The sequence below is a fragment of the Gossypium hirsutum genome, chromosome A04, assembly GCF_007990345.1.
Source record: "Gossypium hirsutum isolate 1008001.06 chromosome A04, Gossypium_hirsutum_v2.1, whole genome shotgun sequence".
Taxonomy (NCBI): Eukaryota; Viridiplantae; Streptophyta; class Magnoliopsida; order Malvales; family Malvaceae; genus Gossypium; species Gossypium hirsutum.
The window spans coordinates 11,487,280-11,509,295 of NC_053427.1; the positions used below are offsets into that span (position 1 = coordinate 11,487,280).

At 29.6% G+C, this 22,016-nt stretch overlaps 1 protein-coding gene across 1 annotated transcript; it reads left to right on the forward strand.

The window, feature by feature from the left end:
- The first annotated feature begins 5,102 nt into the window (after nucleotides 1–5,102).
- On the forward strand, nucleotides 5,103–5,934 carry LOC107902411 (senescence-specific cysteine protease SAG12-like). The gene is made up of 2 exons (XM_041111167.1): nucleotides 5,103–5,271; nucleotides 5,537–5,934. Exons 1-2 carry the CDS (start codon nucleotides 5,103–5,105, stop codon nucleotides 5,932–5,934), a joined length of 567 nt encoding a protein of 188 aa, XP_040967101.1.
- Nucleotides 5,935–22,016: the final 16,082 nt, after the last annotated feature.

Consider the following 22,016-nt stretch of genomic DNA (forward strand, 5'->3'; position numbering starts at 1 on the left):
ACCTGAGAAAGTTGTCATATTTTGCATATAAACATGCAACTTATTCGCATGATTTGAGGGAGCGTTTTTGTATTGTTTTATCGTCTAATTCTTGTCAGCATTTACTTTGTTGTTTGCACTATCTCTCATTGTAGAGGGAGAAAGCATATTCACAAATTCCTCAGCCCTCAAAACACACTGAAAACATTTTCTTTTATAAATTGGGTAAATTATTTAATTGATCACCCAATTTTTAGGGCATTTTCATTTTGTTCACTCAAAATGGAATCCTTGCAATTTCATCACTCAACTTTTAGGGCATTTTTATTTTAGTCACCCAACTATTAAATCTTTAATGGCGGTTAATTGCACACAGCACATCTTGTTCACACTTTCATTTTGGTCACTCAACTTCTAGGTTGCTTTCATTTTGGCCACCTAAAAAAATTATTTTAAAGTATTGATTGGGGTAAGAAAAATTTAAGGATTAAAGTGAAAAAAGGGTAGAAACTAAAATAATGCATTAAAAATTGACAAATTGTATTTGTTTATCACATTACTGAAAATTTTATAATTTTTTTCAATATTGAAATTTTAAATTTTATAATATAAAAATCAATTAAAAATTATTAAAAAAATTATCCCTTTATAATATTAATTGATTTGTTATTGTAATATTAAAATTAATTAAGTAATATCCTTCTAAATTTTAAAATTTTATTTTATGTTTCCATATTATTCATAATGAAATCAACTCGTTAACTCATTTTTAATAATTGTCTGTGAAGCTTAAAATTTTTTTATTATATGATCTCGAATATTCTATACTAAGCTAAAAACAAAGAAAATTCATTGCAGTTAATTAAATTAATTACTTGTTCTTTGTTTGGGTAAAGAAGTGATGAAAAATTTTGGATTTTGTTTAGTATGAAATATAAAATGAAATATAAAATTAATTAATTGTAAATATTTTTATTTGTTTTTAGCTTAGTAGGAAAGATTCGAGATCATATAATAAAAAAATTATGTTTCATTTACAATTATTAAAAATAATTTATCTAAGTTGATTTTAATTTGAAAACATAAAATAAAATATAATATTTAAAATGAGACTAAATTAATTAATTCAATGTTATAGTAACAAATCGGTTGACATTATCAAGGGATAAAAAGTTTTCAGTAACTTATTTAATTGATTTTTATGTTTTGAAATTTAAACTTTCAATATTGAAAAAAAAATTAGAACTTTCAACAATGTGGTAAACAAGTATAATTTGACAGTTTTTAAAACATTATTTTATTTTCTATCGCCTTTTCACTTTAATCCTTAATTTTTTTACCCCGATCAATTTTTCAAAAAAAATATTTTTTGGAAAAATGTAATTTTTTTTGGAAACTTTAAGGCATATTCTCGATTGCCAAAAGTGGAGAGTTGAATCATAAAATTATGATTTTATATTTTACTCCATGAGGCATTTGCAATAGTATATCTATCATATGCTCAAAATGATTAAGTGATGAATAAGAAATTGATACATAAAGTAAGCTACTTGTGAATATTTGCTAATAAAAGAAAAGCTTAGATCCCACATTGGTTAAATACCAAGTGTGAGATATATATATATGAGAACACACTTGAAAAATTATTGAATGACTAAGCTTGAAATTTTTCCTTCTTTTACAGGGGGTGTAGATCCAAACCCATTGGAGTTTGGACACACCCACACAACATGGGCGACGTGGAATGTTCGAAACGATAAGGCTTGCGAATATTTTACAGCCCAAAACGAATTTTTTTTTCAACATATATTATACAGAACCTATTTTAGAAAGACATATATCTTGATTTGATATGATTCCAATCAATTTGATTTGATTTTATTCGAATTGATTTAAAGGCTCCTTTAATTAAGATTTGTATCTTTATTTATGGAAATTTCCAAAATTCTTCTATATTGAATACCTATAAAAGCTGAAGAATTTTTACGCACACACAAAAAAAATTATTTTGCTCTCGAAAATTCTTCTCTTTTCTCTCCATACTTTCATACGATTTCGTGATAGAGGAAGGCAAGGTTTGTTCGTTAATCACTGCAGAGGTGTTGCTGCTTCAATCATCTTGTTGTTGTATCCTGTGAGATAGTCAACTAACATTTCTCCAAGTACCATAGGAGCGACCGAATCTGTCTTAAAGAAATTGTAATTATAGGCCTCAACATCTAGTAAAACTTGATTCTCTTATTCGATTTCTAGTTTTCATAATCTTGTTTACTTAATTGGCTTTTCGTATCTGATATTTTAAATATAAATATTTATTCAATTTATTTTATATAATTTTGATTTTTTACATAAATATAAACATCTATTTATATTACTTGTTCAGATCTTTTATTTAATATAATTATTTATATTTATATTTGTTCGCTAACGTGTTTGTCCAACAATTTTTGGGTGATCAAAATAAAAATGTGAACATGATATGACTTGTACAAGTTAACTATAGTTAGAAATTTAATGGGTGGATGACTAAAATAAAAGTACCTTAAAAATTGAGTGATAAAATTGCAATAATTTTATTTTTGAGTGACCAAAATAAAAATACTCTAAAAATTGAATGACCAGCTAGATAGTAATGATTCAGAAAATTAGTTGAAGTTTACATATGACTTGAAAAACTATAAATGATGTGACGAAGAAAGTTCCAAGAATATAATTTCCCCATGACTAGCATTAGTCTACTATTTGCTGCGCCAAATAAGTAAAGGAAAAAATGAGCGCAAATCCAGCTTTGTCACTATTTGCTGCGCCAATTAAGTCATAGAGTATCGTGTGGGTTAGAATTTTCGTCAACTTGGTTCTAAGTATACTTGATATTGTTTATCAGACAAACCTTAATTCTAAGTTCAACCCTTTGACATTTGAGGGTTTTCTTTTTAAGTTGGGGTTTTTAATTGTTTTATTTTAAAATATTAAAATAATATTTCACACATTATAGGTATTTTTTTTAATTCTATAAGTAGGTTTTAAAGGATGACACATGTTTATTTTAGGGTTTAAAATATAAAAAGTTATTTTAAAAAAAAAATTGAACACGTAGCGGTATTTGAATCCTACTTATAAAATTGAAAATTTCCATTAATAATGTACTAACTATTAACTCAAAAATAATAAAAGAGAAAGACACCATTATAATAATATTTATTATTTTATTAAAAATATTTTATTAAATAATTTCTCTAGATAAATTAGTTGTAATTCGAATTAGTATCAAGTTAATTTATGACACTAAATTTATTAAAAAAATTATTATATTATAGATAACAATAATAATTAATCAATATTTTCCCTCAATCAAAAGATTTTTATTATGAAAAAATAATCACGCCTTGTATGATAAGTTACCAAATCTAATTTTAATGGATCCTTCAAAAATAAATAAATCACATGAAAAATCAAAAGACATGTTATGATGATTGTTTACGTCATCTTTTTTTTATGTGATCAGGATTCAATTTTTAATTATAAAATTGAGTATATTTCGGGCTTGTTCCTCTGTGCTTAAAAAAAGCACTTCTGGCTTTAAAAGCACTTTTAGAAGAAAAGCTGTGCAGAACAAGTTACCTTTGGCTGGAATTTTTAGTTTTTCAGAAGTGTTTTTTAAAAGCACTTTTGAAAAGGAGAAGTTAAAATTTTAGCTTTTCCTCTTCCAAAAGCTCTTTTAGTGCTTAATTACTTTTTCACCCCTCCAATAATATAGTACTTTCCCTTTTTTTTCTTCGTGTTTAATTACAAATGTATTAAAATCATTAATTAAAAATAAAAAAATATTTTTTAAAATACTAATTACAAATATTTAATGGTTATATTTAAATATTTAAAATATAGTTTATATATTCTAATTATATTTTATAAATAATTAATATTTATTACTTAAAAATATTTAAAATTTATATTTCATATATTAAAATTTTAACAAGTTATAATATTTTTTTATATTCTTACTAAAATATAATAATATTAACTAATTTAAATTTTATTTAAATGCATATTTGTTACTTAATAATAACATGTCTAAAATGGACATTTTATTTCTCAAAAGTATTTTTTGACAACAATGCTAAACACTCAAATTTTAAACTAAACATTTTAAAAGTACTTCTAAAAAACATTTTTCCACAACACTTTTCAAAAGTACTTCTCAAAAGCATTGCCAAACTAACCCTTCATAACCAATAATTTACCTCCAGGTCAAACACTTATAATAAAAGGATTAATTACTACTATTAATGATTTTGCTCAATTGGTGCCACCAATCAAGTATTGTGAGTGTCAAAGAAACTTGCACTAAAGACCTTAGAGTTTAAATATAATAATTTATTTCTTTTAATTATTTTGTGAATTTCCATTGTTTCGACATTTAATATGAATATGTATTTTTTTTAAAAATTCAAATTTAAATGCTACTATTTTAATAATATCAAACTGATTAAAATTTTAAAAATGGAAATCTGTAGCAGTAATTAGCATATTGCTTCAATTAAGATTGAATGAATTAAACTTACTAAAATAATTAAGAGATTCAAATTACATTATTTTGATTTTTTATTTCTTTCTCAGCATGTGATTTTGAAAAATGTCAATTTTGGATTTTGCTAACATATAAGTAAAATTTTCTTTAAAAAACTGACTCTTTTTCTTATAGAAAAGTTTCAAATTTTATTTAAAAATTTGACTTCATTAGCATTTTATGTAGATATTTCATATATATGCACACAAGCATGTGCTAATTCTTCAAAGTTTAGCAATTAGCAAAGAAAAATAAAAACCTTAAATTAGTGCTGTGCCTCTGCATATACTGCTAAACGATGATGAGTTTAATCCATGGCGTTTTGTTTTTAAATTTTTGGACGTTTACATTGTCTCTTGTCATGTCTCGAACAATTTATGAAAGCGCCATTGTTGACAAACATGAGCGATGGATAGTTGATTACAGTCGAAAATATGAGAGCAAATTAGAGAAGGAAAAACGTCTTAATATATTTAAGGACAACTTGAAATATATTGAGAGTTTTAACAATGGCAAAAATAAAAGTTTTAAGTTAAGTCCCAATAAATTTGCAGATATGACACATGATGAATTTATTGTATCTCACACTGGATACAAGATGGGGGACAATTCCACTGTGTCCCAATCAACATCATTTATGTATGAAAGCTTCTCAGATGTTCCGACGAGCATCGATTGGAGGGAGAAAGGTACCGTCACTCCCATTAAGTCTCAGGGTGAATGTTGTAAGTCCCAGTTTACACACTTGCAAAGTATTTATTATATTTGCTTAATTAGATCATCGTATTTCAAATTCTGTGCTTCAAATTTTGAGTATATTAAATTGTTAAACTATCTGTCTAATATAAAAACTATACCTTTCAATATATTTTTAAGAAAAATCAAATCTCTCTGTTGAAATGATAGGTTGCTCGATTGATTGAAAAAAAAAAACCTAATGTTAGTATACATACTTATTAACAAAGGGTTATTGTTGGTTTACTTTTGTAGCATGTTGTTGGGCATTTTCAGCAGTGGCAGACATTGAAGGGATAATCCAAATCAAAACTGGTAAATTAATCTCATTATCTGAGCAACAACTGTTGGATTGCAGCACAAATGGAGGAAACCGAGGGTGCAATGGAGGATGGATGATGAATGCTTTCGACTACATTATCCAAAACCAAGGAATAACCACCGAAGAAGGCTACCCATATCAATCAATGCAAGAAACTTGCGACACTGAGAAACAGATAAACAAAGTTGACGTCATAATCAAAGGCTATCAAATGGTGCCTATAAACGACGAACAAGCGCTGCTTAAGGTCGTCGCAAATCAACCGGTCCCGGTTGCACTTGAAGGCCATGGACGAGACTTTCAGTTTTACAATGGTGGAGTGATTACATGAGATTGTGGAAATTCTTTCACCCATGCAGTCACCATTGTTGGATATGGGACAAGTATTGAAGGTTTAGACTATTGGGTGGTTAAGAATTCATGGGGAAAAGCTTGGGGTGAAAACGGGTACATGAGGATTCAAAGGAATGTGAATAAGCAAGGTGGCTTATGTGGTATTGCCATGAAAGCTTCGTATATATCCAGTATTATAAGTTGATATAATAGACAATTTCTCTGCCAATACATGAACTAAATAAAATTAGTTGCACTACTTGATCAATTTTCGAGGACATTAATAAGTTACGATAATTATAATTGAGTTTTTTTGTCTGAGTTTGTTTTTCTTTTTATCTATTTTAGAAATTTTATTACAACTAGATACATATGAAAATTACGTATTTGTTGATTATTGGCTCACATAAATCCTACATAAAAATGAGAGAAAATATGTGGCCTCACATATAGTATATAAGAAGGCATTAAGCCAACATTTGAATTATCCCCAACCATTTGTTCTCTCCTACTTTCATTAGAATACTTTGGTATATATTTGGGCAATCCTTTTAATTAAGGTTTGATTAGTTTGTAATTTGTGTTTTTGTTGATAGTAAAGTTATTATTCGGTGTTAGTATTTGAGGACATAAGTAAGGTGCCAAGCGTCTTTACTTTGGTGTGTTCTCTCCTTTATTATTTGTATCACTTGATTTTTTATTGCATCTTAATATTTAGTAGTAATTTGTCAGGTTAATTCGTTTCATTTCGGTAGCTTCAATTTGGCTTTGGTGTCCTAGTTTAGTATTGTTGTTCAGATTTGAAGTTCCATTTGTGTGAGATATAACCTAGTGTCCCCAACAATTGGTATCATAGCCTCCACTATCAAGTGATTACCATTGAATATTGCTAGTTGGTGTTGAAATAGCATTGAGGCTACCATCAAGCTCGTAACCCATAATGTAACGACCCGATTTTAAGTTATGTCAAAAATATGGTTTCAGAACCTTATTTCTGCAAACCGAGTTCACAAGGATGAAATATAAAGATTAATGAAGTTATTATGAAAATATATTAAAGTTTGGTTAAGTAATTTAACAGAAAAATTGGTTAATTAAAATTCAAGGATTAAATTGTAAAAGTCCAATCGCTATTGAGTTTTAAATTAGAAAAGACTTGAGGACCTATTTAGCAATTATCCAAAGGATCAAAATAGTTATTTAACCATTATTTGATATGAGTTAGGAGATGATGATGGTTAATTCCACTTTGTTTAATTTATTATTAAAATATACATAATCATTTCTTAATTAACTAATTAAATATGGTTAATTAAACTAAGCTAATATTAATCTAAGTATATAAACTAAATTGGGTGGAAGATTTTCATCATCTCCGTTTGTTTCTGTTGGGGATCAACCTGATTAAGCAACGAATAAGTAAAAATAGCGAAAAAAATTAAAAAATTGAACACAAATTTAATGTGGAAAAACCCCTCCAAAGAGGATAAAAACCACGGGTAAAGATAATTTTACTATAACGATAAAAGAACGAAGAGTTCAAAGAAGGAGATAAAAATTAAGCCCTGAAACCCAAAAAAAAAAGAACCTAAAAAACGTAAACACAAAAATTATCCAGAAGTGTTATGAGTTCTAATCTCTAATGGGTGTATTGTCTAAGATTGTAAAAGAGCTTATTTATAGGCTAAATTCATAGCTCAAATAATAATAAAATAATTTAATCTAATCAGAGTTTGATTGAAACAAATAAATAAAGTTTAACTAGAAGATTATTTCTCAAATCTGACTAAAATAAGAGTCATACTCAACAAATCTCCACATTGACTCATATTTTCACAACACCATCTTTGCCAAAGCCCGCCACAGGCCTATCTTAAACTATGAAGAGAATTAACTAAGTCGAATTTATGCTTAAAAATTGGAAGACTTCTAGTCTTCGACTTGTACACTACCAAATCAAAAGTAACCCGAGTTTGATTTTCACAAACACAATTCCCTAACTTTTCAAAACCTACATCCAAAAGAGATCCTCTCTTCAACGAAACGGTCGTACATTTTTCCCTCCTATGACCAAGTTGTCTTTGCTCCAAACGAGTTGAATTTGACTCGTAACGGACGAAGGACGTCCAATTTCACTAGTCACTATAGAACCTTCTAGAATATAAAAATTGTTGGTCCTTTTACCTTTTAACAAAATTAGAGCTCCACGAGATACCTTAATGTCGCTCGACTCGATGTTGATTCTACATCCTTTCAAGTCTAAAATACTCAAGGAGATGAGATTCTTTCATAAATTAGGTACATACATGACATCTAAGACTGTCCTAAAAGTCCCATCGTGTATCCTAATTTTAACAGTACCAATACCAATTACCTTACTAGATGAATCATTTCTCATGCACACAACTCCACCTTCAACCGAACTGTATGTGGAGAACCATTTTCTATTGGGACACATGTGGAAAGAACATCCCGAATCTAGGATCCACTTGTTAGGGATCGACTCGATTAAGCAACAAACAAGTAAAATTAGCGGAAGAAATTGAGAAATTGAACACACAAATTTAACATGGAAAAACCCCTCCAAAGAGGATAAAAAATCACGGGTAAATATAATTTTACTATAATGGCAAAGAATGAAGAGTACAAAGATGGAGATAAAAACTAAACCCTAAAACCCGAAAAACGTAAGCACAAAAATTCTCCAAAAGTGTTATGAGTTCCAATCTCTAATGGTTGTATTTTCTAAAGTTGTAAAAAGTCTATTTATAGGCTAAATTTCTAGGTCAATTAATAATAAAATAATCTAGACTAATCAAAGTTTGATTGAAACAAATAAACGGAGTTTAACCGGAAGATTATTTCTCAAATTTGACTGAAATAGGAGTCATACTCAACAGTTCCAACTGTCCATGCTATAGAAAAATAAAGAAAGAAAGCTTTTAGTTCATTCAAACATTTGGCCAACAGTTGATTAACGTAATCAAGTCTTTTCCTTATAATTTTTGTAGATTTATGATTATGGAGGCTTGATTTAGCTATCTCATTTATTAATTTGTTCAATTGTTAAGTTTTTAGCAAGTTACCGTTAAAGAGAAATTGATTATTGGGGGCTTAATTTGAAGGATATGATAGTTAATAGGCTTAGATGATGATAAGGACTAAATTAAAAAGTAAATTGACTTGTTAGATAGATCTGTAACATTAGGGACTAAATTGAATAAATTGGAAATTATCATGACATTATACTATGAATATAAAATAAAGGGTCCCCTAATAGAAATATGTGAAATCGAATTTTGACATGATGTTAGATATCGAAAAATTGTGTATCCCGGGTATAGGGACTAAATTGGATAAAATAAAAAATAAAAGTGGCTATGTATTTGGATATAAATTGGGTGTAAATTAATACTATTTTTACTATTAAATTATCGAACATAGCTAAGATGACATCGGGCTATCGTGAGAGAAGGAAAAGTCGAGAATCAGAGGCGAGTTGCTGGAAATTCAATTTGTACTTTTGTAATTCGATATCATTATATTTTTATGCATATACGTGTTGGTTGCATGATTAATCATCGAGGTAAGCTTATGTTTGTCATATGAATTGTTTCATGTTGAATGATAATGTGTTGAGATTAATTGAATTGAAATACGCTTAACATAAATGAACATGATATGAAATTGATAATGGCATATTATGTGAATTGATGATGAAATGAAATGAGATATGATATGATATGATATGATATGATAAGATATGATATGATATGATATGATATGATATGATATGATATGATATGATATGATATGATATGATATATATGTGAATTGGTTATAACATGTAATTGGATCATTGGTATCCTATTAACTATTCGGGCAAAGTTAGATATAGTTGGCATGCCATAGGGTTAGATTTAACTATTATGTAAAGAAAACTTAAGTATTGTATAAACTTAAGTTTTGCCTAGGTTATTTGAGAGAATGAGAAAGTAACCAAAAGATTAAGAGCTTGATACAACACAAATTGATTCAAGTAAGGAACTATTTTATGTGGTGCATTGTTTTTTTTTTAAGCAATTAAAAGAGTCTCTTGAATTGTAAAACTAAGCTTTCAAGGGGGAAACTTAGTGGGAGAGTGATCTAGTATTTATACAATGGTGAGGTTGCTAAATTTGTGAGAGTTAGACTAGTGTTAGGACTTAAATCATTAGTTGTACTATGAGAAAGATAGTGGATCATTGCTTTGGACAAAACCCGATAAACGTAAATTAAAGTCGAACTACGTAAACAATCTCGACTTTCTTTTTATTATTTTTGCACTTTTAATTTTATGATTGAAACTGTAACCATAATTCCAAACACTAATTTAACCACAATTTTTATTTACAAAACAAATACCCCTCATTTCAACAAAATTTTACGTTGACTTAATTGTTACTTATGAGTTATCATAATTTCAAACTCAAGTGTTTAATTATAATTGTATGATAAAGATGATTATCTTATTAACATTGTAAATTTTCTTATAATTTATATTAATATCTTATATAAATTTCAAAATTTATATAATTATTTATTATATTTTTGTTTAATAAAATTTATATGAAACATAATTAAATTAGTATTCATTATATTACATCAATATAAAATTATAAACTGAAATTCAAAATATGAACAAATATAATAAAAAATAAAGCATAATATTAACTAAAATTAAATATATATTTTGTCAAGGTCATGACAAGGTCATTGGACAAGTACTAATCAAGTTACTTTCATAATGGTATGTCATTAGAGAGAGCTCAATCACGATACTATAGTGGAATGACTTCATAACTAAATAAGTTTATAATTAATAGGCGAAAACCTGAAACTTAATTATAAATTATTTGAGTCCTAATTATATATGTCTAATCGGGATTTTTACTATAATAATATGAAAAAAAACCAAAATAGGATGCCCTTAAAATTATGTATGAAAATAGGCCATTGCAAGTGATGGAGGGTGGTGCATAGGCGGCACCACCCTCAAATTTCTGCCACTTCTGACATTTCCAGGTAAAAGAAAAAAAAAAGGCCGAAAAAAATAATAAAATATTAATTGAGGGTACCCCACAGGCGGCACCAATGGTGCCTTTCTCACAACTTTGACCCCCTCTAGTATATATTCACCCTGCCCCCTCCATTCGACTCTACCAGATTGGAAAAAAAAATTTACAAAAGAAGAAGATAGAAAGAAAGGAGAAGAAAGAAAAGAAAAGGTAATTTTTTTGTTGTTATTTTTTAAATAAAATAGATTATGATAAGAAAAAATTATTTTGTTAGTATTATATAGTTTGTTTAGTGTTACTTTTATGTTTTGTTTTAAAATTTATTTTGTTTATTGTGAAATGTTAGTAAGTTTTGTGTTTAGATTAATTATGTGTTTATTGTAAATTTTATGTTTTAAATTTTTTAAATATATTTGAAAGTTTTTATGTTAGTAAAACTATTATAAAGTAATTGTTAATTAGTGATAACAACTAAAAATATTTTTGTTATACATATTGTTAGAAATAGCAACATATTTGGTATTGTCTGATGAGATAATAAGTTTAGCACAGAGGGAGAAAGTTGATAAGATGATGAGAGAAGTGCAAGATTACAGAATGAAACCAGAAGAAGACATTGTTCAACACCTTATTACCGTAAATCAAAAGATGCAAAAAGTGTTTTGGATGGGTCATGAAATGATTAGAAAAAATAAAGTGCAATACTTAACCCTTAGAGGGACATTAATAGAACAGGGGCATCAAATCATTTTAGACGAACTTTGGAAGACATCGATACCACGAACCTATTGGAATCTAGTTATAAACTTCGCGAAGTTTATAATATCTTATGGAGCAAGGAAAATAGCTAGACAAAGTATAGGTTCACGAAAGTTAATTGGGAAGCAAAATGTGTTTGACAAACCATGGATGGATAAATTAGTTGTTAGGAAATTACCAAGAGAACTTATATATTCAATACCAGTTATAAAGATTGAAGAGGCAGAAGATTCCGAGGAATTTCCAAATTGGATTGTAAAATATGAATATGAAGAGAATCAAGAATTTCTAAATTGGATTGTAGAGAATTTCTCAAATGAAGATACGGGATCGAAGACGGAAGAAAATGTAGAACTTAATATAAGTGGTTAAATGTAAAGATAAATGTTGTTCATGTACAAAATGAGAATTGAAAAAGTATGGGCTTATGAATGAAAAAAATTGCATATTGATTAATTAATTTTGTATTTAAGTAATTTATTTATTGTTCGAAATTGTTTTGAGAAATTTTGTTTATTTTTTTAACAGATTGAGTATTGTAGATGGATAATCAGTTTTTCGTATGCGTTTATTTCGATGGAATCATCTTAACAACAATCGTTGGATGCATATTTGAATGTCGGCAACAAATAGCAATGAGATTTAATAGAAATGTCTCGTTGGATGATATGAAGGGAAGAATTAACGTAAAAATTGTTAGACATTGTGGGAGAAGGATCTCAAAATTTTTCTACAAGTTTCCAGTTTCGATAGATCCTATCAAATTAACCGAAATGGAACTTGTAGACGACGAAGACGTGGAGACAATGATAGCTCCTTACTATGGGAATGGGAGTGACAAAAATTCACCGATTCACTTATTCGTTGAATTAGCCGATATGGAGCAGAATGAAGATCTCACTGCATATGGTGAAGAACATGCAACTGAAGAACCGTGTGTAGCGGCTCCAATATTGTATGTTGATAGTGAATCGACTATACGTGGGATCAATATCAATCTTAATGTTACACCCGATATTGATGTGGTTAGTGATGATGGATACGATAATAGTGATCCTTGTGATGAAGAGGTCGATAGTGATAGTGATCCCGATGTGGACGATGTCCCCGATGATATTGACAATGAAGATGTGAATGACGATGGAAATATTAACGCGTCTTCAGTGGGGAACCAGATGCGACGTGTTGTGATACACAATAACCCTGGGCCACATATGTCGCTCATAGACCCCGATGTGGCGCATGAAGCTGAGTTCCCGGAGTACCCTGAAATACTTCCTGCTCACTGGCTGGCCGTAAATTCTGAGCATGATAAGTTATTGGTAGGCCAGAGATTCGAAAGTAAAGAAGTGTGTGTATTTGCTATTAAGCGGTATAGCATGAATATATCAATGGATTACAAAGTTGCAGTGTCTAAACCGATATTATATATTGGAGAGTGTTGAAAGTCAGCGGAAGGCTGTAATTGGCGTGTACGAGCTGCATTTATTCAAAAATCGCAGATGTGGGAGATACGAAAATTTGTTGGGCCTCACACATGCACATCAATATGTATGACTGAAGACCATGGAAAACTTGATTCTAAAACTATCTGTACGTTTATCATGCCAATGGTGAAGGACATGCCAACCATTAAATTTTCAGTACTGATTGCCGAAATGCAGGCACGGTTTCAGTATCAAGTATCATATCGAAAGGCGTGGATAGCTAAACAAATGGCAATGGAGCAATTGTATGAGGATTTCGATGCATCGTATAATAAGTTACAGGGATGGATAGCCACTATGCGGGAGTACGTACTAAGGACTATCATTGAGTTACAGACACGACCGTATTACGGCCCGGATGACCAATTACAGCCAGGAAAAAGAATTTTCCATCTGATGTTCTGGATGTTTGATCCATGTGTGAGCGTATTTCCCCACTGCAAGCCATTTGTACAAGTAGATAGGACCTGGCTATATGGAAAATATACACAGATCTTACTTCTTACGGTTGCTCAAGACGACAACAGGAACGTGCTCCCGATAGCATTTGTCATCGTAGATAAGGAGAACATGGAATCATGAGAATTCTTCCTTACCAACTTGCGGAGATATGTTATTAGCAACGATAATATTTGCATCATCTCCGATAGAGGGAAAGGATTAAGTGCCGCCATTAGGCGTTCCGGTGTACCATGGAGATCTATTTACTGTATCCGGGACATCGCGGCTAACTTTCATCGATATTATAAGAATGCAGACTGGAAGAGACAAGTTGTGAAAATGGGTAAATGATTACCTCATCTTTTCAACATATGTTTTAATGCTTTAGGCCAATACTGTAACTTATCTTTCCTTAATACATATATAGTGCACGAGCTGGAGCCACATATTTTTCGCCAAAGAATGGCTCGACTTGAGAGTGATATGGAGGGTCAAACGAACACATCTTTCCAACAGTGGTTAGGTACTATAGAGCCGTGGCAATGGGCTCAAAGTTTTGATGAGGGCTTTCGTTATGGTCAAATAACCACAAACTTAGTGGAGGGGGTCAACGCTGTGTTGTTGAAAACACGACATCTTCCGATTTTATCTGTCTTTTCGGCTACATTTTATAGGTTGGCAACCTTGATGCCAAGAATGGGTCAGCAACAAGTCAACCAGATAGAGGCGGGACACGTGTTTGTCGAAGATGTCAGGGATGCAATGGTTGCAAACAGTCGGATGGTGAGGTCGATGAATGTAGAAATATATTCACGATGCCATGAAACATTTCGTGTTACAGAGACCATCGGTCGTCGACCGATATACCACTTAGGTCCTATAGAGTTGATCTCCGTAACAGACGGTGTGATTGCAGGAGGTTCTAAACACTTCATTATCTATGTGAGCATGTCGTGGCAGCGTGTGCTAAGGTGAACCTTAATGTTGAACAATTTGTCGATGATGTGTACACACTCGAGCGCACGTTACATGTCTGGGAAAATGAGTTCCCCGTCCTGCCTGACTTGTCTACGTGGGAGGTGCCTCCAACGACTTTCGAGCTTGTCCCAAACAGAGGGCTACGCAGGAATCCGAGAGGTCATCCGCAATCATCCAGAATTCGTAATGAGATGGACATTAGAGAGAAATCTGATGGTAAGCGTTGTGGATTATGCAGGTTAGCTGGTCATAATCAGAGTAAATGCTTGCAGTGAAACATCATAATGGACAATCGTCACGATCGGGTAGGAATTGAGCCTATGTTGTAATGTATTTAATTTATATAAAAAAATTATATTGCAAAGTTTATTCCAATTAGATTAATGTTGTAATGTATTTAATTTATATTACAAGACTAAGTTTATTAAGTTTTAGTGTTTTAATGTTCAACATGTCCAAATTAAACTAATTTACGTTATGGTCAAATTTTGTTACAATTTTCAAAATTCCAATTAATCTAATTATAGAAAGAAATACAAAATTTTTAATATCAAAACCCAATAACCCCCTAAAGTTGATGGTTAGATGGTGTGGTCCTAGGGGTATACCTATTCGGAGGTCGACATTCACGTTATGGGTGATCGCGATGACCAACATCCTCTTTAGTCGCAGGTGAGGGTGTCTGATACATGGAAGAAAAATCATATGGCTCGAATGGCATCGATGAACTTGAGCTGGGAGGAGTGTCATGCTGCAGCGGATACATCCCAGGAGGAGTGAAGTACTACGGTGGATATGGGTCGAGGCTAGTGCTGTACTGAAGGGGATACAGGCCGAGAGAAGTGATGTGCTGCGATGGAGACGACCCAAAGATATCAAACCCGTAATGGTATCTGCCTCTTGACGAGCCCAGGAAATAGTCGTTGTCTGGAAAATTCGGATGATAAGAAGTACCAGCCGAATGTGAATGCGATTGCTCGGACTCGGCCTCAAGCTGTGCCTCAGGCTCTACCTCTCACTTGGGCTCGAGATCTAGCTGTGGATCGGGCTCTATATCAGCCACTGGCTCGTATGCCCAGGTCACTGCACGTGCGAGTGGACTACAGTCGACTGGGCACGAAGTAAATATGGCTTTCCCATACTAAAGTACCATTGCATGTACTCTAGCGATGGTTGCAAATCGGAAGACATATCCATCCGATGTCTTCGACCCATTCGATTATCCCACACCGCAATATATCTCCGGTGCACAACCCCCCAATGCATTCCATGTTTCCCTTTCTTGTTGATGCCGTGAACCTTCCCCACCTCCTTTGGCGGATCCGGGATATACTGGATGCAACCAAACTGTCGTAGTACTCGATCCCCATGGTACCACTCGACTACATTAAAACTGATAATTGGTGTGTTAGTACACCACAATTGAGAGTGAATGTAGGCAGAAGATGATACAACGACCACAATTTCTAGTCTACGATATGGCATCCAAATAAACTGCACAATTAATACCATGGTTAAAATTTCACACGGTTTGAGTAAGATATATAAAATAATTACATGTCGCGAATATTGGAATAGCTTACCCCTTCTCTGGCATGTTGCTCAATCAACAAACGATATATCGGGACAGTGTACGACCTCTCGGTACCCGGATAAGTACTCTATCTACGAAAACAAATTTCAAATAAATATAGTATCGTTAGAATAGTATCATTATAAAGAAACTATCAATTAATAACAAGTTAAATTTTATCACCTGTTAACTAGTGGATATACGTATGGCTGGTGACTAACCGATGCCAAGAATGGCATCCGATAAAGAGCCCATGACTGGAACAATATAAGGCATCTGCCTATGTCTGCAGCATGAGGCTTTGTCGTCCGACAAAGCTCACGATACAACATAGCCAGAACTGCGGAGCCCCAGCTATACTAGCTAACATTATGGAAATCAGTTAATAGAGGTAAATACATGAGATGAACCCTGTTGTTGTTCACATCGGGCATCAATACACCCCCTATAATATGCATAATGTACGCTCGAGCTGCGCACACCAACTCTTCTTCAGTGGCATTATCTGGTAAATGCTGAAAATTTACTTTCAACCATGTAAATTTCAAACCTGATATATTGGACTCATCATCGCCGGGTGAGGCTCCTAGGAGGCCATAACAAAGTGCAGCCAGCTCAACTATCGCACTTACGCCCGTTACCAAATTCCCGTCGATTGGGAGCCCAAGTTGCAGTGCAACATCCTCAAGAGTGACAGTGCACTCCCCACACGGCAAATGAAAAGTATGGGTCTCTGGGCGCCAACGCTCGACCAATGCGGATATTAAATCGTACCGCAAATCAAACGTACGGATCAATGCTGCTGACCCGAATCCAGCTAGCTCTAAGTACGGCATCAGTCATGCATCCGGGGAATATCCTAAACCATTCACCTGGCCCCTTAATACGCGGTACGATTCCTGACAATGTTAAATTGCAGAAAAAAATTATAATAACATAATTTATTTCCGTAAATTACATAAATCTTTTTTTAATGGAACCCGTGAGTAACAAATAACAATATATTACCGTTTTATTAACTGTGTCAGCTATGTGAGGACCTTTCTTAATCAATGAAGCCGTTGTCATACCTTCAATTTCAAAATAAATTTCGGTTATTAATTTCAATGTTTGATGGATTTTAAATATTTGTCAAAATAACTAAATTTTATATATTGGTTTTAATTACAAAAAAAATATCAAACCGTTTTCCCGACAGCATATTTTTTGCCATACTACATTAAAAAAAAATATACCCAATTCAAATACAAATATTTTTATTATTATTTTAAAATAATAATAAGTAAAATATTTTGCTTTAAATTATAATATATATATAATATACTCGGCATGTAGTTCAATATATTTTGGTATTTATTTTATTTTCAAATTTTATTTTTTAAAATATATTATTTTCATATTTTATTTTTTATATTATTTTAGCACATAATGTTTCAAATGTATTGTTTTTGTATTTTTTATATTAATTTAGTAAAAAAACTCTGATTTTGGCCGTTTGTTTTTTTATTTTATTTTCAGATTTTATTTTTTAAAATATACTATTTTCGTATTTTATTTTTTATATTATTTTAGTACATAATGTTTCAAATGTATTATTTTAGTTTTTTTATATTAATTTAGTAAAAAACTCTAATTTTGGCCGTTTATTTTTTATTTTATTTTCGGATTTTATTTTTTATTATTGTTTTAGTACATAATGTTTCAAATGTATTATTTTAGTTTTTTTATATTAATTTAGAAAAAAAACTATGATTTTGACCCTTTTTTATTTTTATTTTCGGATTTTATTTTTTAAAATATACTATTTTCGTATTTTATTTTTTTATATTATTTTAGTACATAATGTTTCATGTATTATTTTAGTTTTTTTATATTAATTTAGTAAAAATTTGTGATTTTGGCCATTTTTTAATTTTATTTTTGGATTTTATTTTTTAAAATATACTATTTTCGTATTTTATTTTTTTATATTATTTTAGTACATAATATTTCAAATGTATTATTTTAGTTTTTTTATATTAATTTAGTAAAAAAATCTGATTTTGGCCATTTATTTTTATTTTATTTTTGGATTTTATTTTTCAAAATATACTATTTTCGTATTTTATTTTTTTATATTATTTTAGTACATAATGTTTCATGTATTATTTTAGTTTTTTATATTAATTTAGTAAAAATCTGTGATTTTGGCCATTTTTTAATTTTATTTTTGGATTTTATTTTTTAAAATATACTATTTTCGTATTTTATTTTTTTATATTATTTTAGTACATAATATTTCAAATGTATTATTTTAGTTTTTTTATATTAATTTAGTAAAAAACTCTGATTTTGGCCATTTATTTTTATTTTATTTTTGGATTTTATTTTTCAAAATATACTATTTTCGTATTTTATTTTTTATATTATTTTAGTACATAATGTTTCATATGTATTATTTTAGTATATTTATATTAATTTAGTAAAAACTCTGATTTTGGCCTTTTTATTTTATTTTCGGATTTTTTAAAATATATATTTTAAAATATACTATTAAGCTATTCTTTTAATATTTTTTATACTATTTTTGTAAAAAAACCTCATCACATAAAAAATAAAAAAGCAATCAAAATATAACATGCCAAATAAAATTAATAAAATATAGATCTAATTAACCTAAAACATACTTACCAAATAAATTAAATAAAATAATAATAAAATATTTTTTGTACATAACATAGATAGGATTTTTTACTTCAATAAAAATTAAAAATAAATTATGAATATATATAAAAAAATAAAATAAATACAAACATACCTTAATATCTCTTTTTAACCAAAATATATCTTGCAAAAAATTAAATTTAAAAATTAAATCAAAATCAATCAACAATAATAACATTAACAATTAATATAAATAATTTATTTCCTTAAATTAACAATTAAAAATTATTTCCTTAAAAAAAATATTACATTTTTTTCCTTCCCTCCCTCTTCTTGTTCTTCTCCTTCTCTTTTTCTTTTTCTTTCTCTTTTTCTTTTTCTTTTTTCTTCCCTCACCAATGACGCCTCCTCCTCCTTCTTCTTCTTCTTCTTCTTCTTCTTCTTCTTCTCTTCTCTTTCTCTTCTCCTTCCCCCTTTCTTCTTCACTCACGCACACAAAGAAATTGGGGACCATTTTAAGGTCCCCAAACACATAATAAAACAAAAGAAAAGGCAGTGGGTAGTCCCGTCGGTGGCAGTGAGCAGTCCCATCGGTGCAGAGCAATGATCGGTGCCGCCTGTGGGGTACCCTCCACCCTTATTTTATTTTTTTTCGTCCTATTCTTTTTTTTTAACCTGCAACTGTCAGAAAAGTGTTTGGATTTGAGGGTGGTGCCGCCTATGCACCACCCTCCATCACTTGCAATGGCCTATTTTCATACATAATTTTAAGGGCATCCTATTTTAGTTTTTTTTTCATATTATTATAGTAAAAATCCCTGTCTAATCGGTCCCTCCACTAGCTTGTTAAAATTTGAAATGAATTGCATGTTAAATCAAATGAACATAAATTAATAGAAATGGTAAAGTTAGATAAATGAGAAACATTCGGAAATGAATGTGGTTTTCTCACTAAATGAAAATGACTTAAAAATTTAATTTTTAGTTTTTTGAATTATTAATTAACTAATTAATTAATTGAAGTTAGAAAATAAAATAAAATTAATTGGTAATTTTGAATTTGTTGAATGTAGGAATATTAAATATATTTTATCTTAGATTCTTTTACGGTAAAATTACCATGATTTTAACAGAATTAGAATCGAATTGATGAAAATTATTTAATTGAAAATTTTATTTATTTGAATTAATTTATGATGTTTATTTTGAAAAATAGAAAAACATGTATTGGTATAGATTAAATTATAAAGTGTTGGGTTAAAAGTTTAAAAAGCGTTTATCATTGGATCCGATACAGGAGAGAGTTTCACTTTTTTTCCTATAAATAGATGGCACTGATCTAAACAAACAACTTTAAGATATTGTTATTCTACCTGAAAATAGTGAGAATTTATTTTTTAAATATAAATTTTATTTTCGAAATAACAAATCTACTGGTTTCTATTAAAGAGGGAATTTTGTTTTCCTACTAAAAGTAAAATAAATAATTTTTAGTTCTATGTTTGATTAGAATTTGTTCGAGCCCACACTCGAAGCAATTCACGATATGAGAATAGTAGAGAAGATCGTTAGGTTAAAAGCTGGGAACAAGAAGGATCCGTCTAGCTGAAAACACAGGTATGATTTCAGAAAAAAATTATTATTATAAATATCACAAATTTGCTCAATTTTCAAAATTTTAATTTTTCGTCATACAAAAATCATTTTCTAATTGATTTTCAAAATTAACTAAAGTAATTTTTAAAAAAGAAAAAGTAGTTTTCCTTTAAAGAAAAGAAGGGTAGTTTTCTCTTTAAAAAGTGGTTTTTGTTATTAATATCTTATTAAGTGAATGTCCATTTTGTATGTACTTTAAATTTTAATAGTTATTAGAATTAGATCTCTACTTCTTTTATACTTTTTATGCCTATAAATCGACACTCTAATAAAGCATTGTAATCATCCATTTTATCAATAAAGTACATTATTTGTTGTTTTCATATTTTCTTTATTTTTTATACTCTCCATATCTCTTTATTTTATAACAGTTTTATGTTAATATTTTCACTTGAACCAATAACATCAAATTTAGTTAAAAGTTTTATATAAGTAAAAGAATTTATCACTCCCATAATTTTGATAAATATATATATATTTATAAGCATTTATATAAAAATTTTATATTTAAAAAATAAAATTTCATATTTAAAAGAAAAAGAGTGAAAATTTACATGAATAATATTTATTATTTTAATTTTGAAAAAAATAAAAGTAGTCTAATAAATTAAAAAAAATATTTTTAATAAAAGTTTTAGATGACACAATTACCCCTATACTCTCTTTTTTTTTAATGACTTTGCTCTTTTAAAAATTAAACTATTGATGAGTTTGGTTATATTTAGTGTAACTTGATTCGTAATACCAATGTTAGTAAGAAAATATTTATACCTATTTATTATTTAGGTAAAAAATATTTATATTAAATATGTATTAATAAAATATTTATTTCACTAATAAAATGATAATTTTGTAGGTAAACTACATCCATGATCACTCTAGAATAGTCCTATGTTGGTCATTCTAATTTTTCTTTTTAATTTAGTCACTATAAATAAGATAATTATGCGAATTAGTCACTGCCATTAAAATTTTCGTTTTCTTTTAATAGATTGTTGACATGACACATTAGCGCATTGAAAGACTGGTATGTGAATTTTTTGTTGACTTTTGACAAAAGTTTATGGACCTCTCTAGAAAGTTTAGGGGGAAAAAGTTTTAGACTAATTGTAGAGAGGTCCCTAAACTTTAGTCAAAAGTAAACAAAAAATGTAATGTGTCAGTCACCCAATGTGCTAATGAATCACATCAGTAATTCGTTAAAAGAAAACAAAATTTTAACGACAGTGAATAATTTACACAATTATCTTATTTAAAGTGACTAAATTGATAAAAGAAATTTGAGTGACCAGAATAGAATAGGCCCTATTTTAGAGTGACCATAAGTGTAATTTACCCTAATTTTTTATATTCTCTATATCTGTTTTACAATCAATTTTCAAAACGTGATTACCCCTTCCAACAATATCGTTTCCAACAACAAAAAATTGAGTGATAAAGCATATATGTTTAAATTCTCTTAATTCATGGGTTGAATCCCTAAACA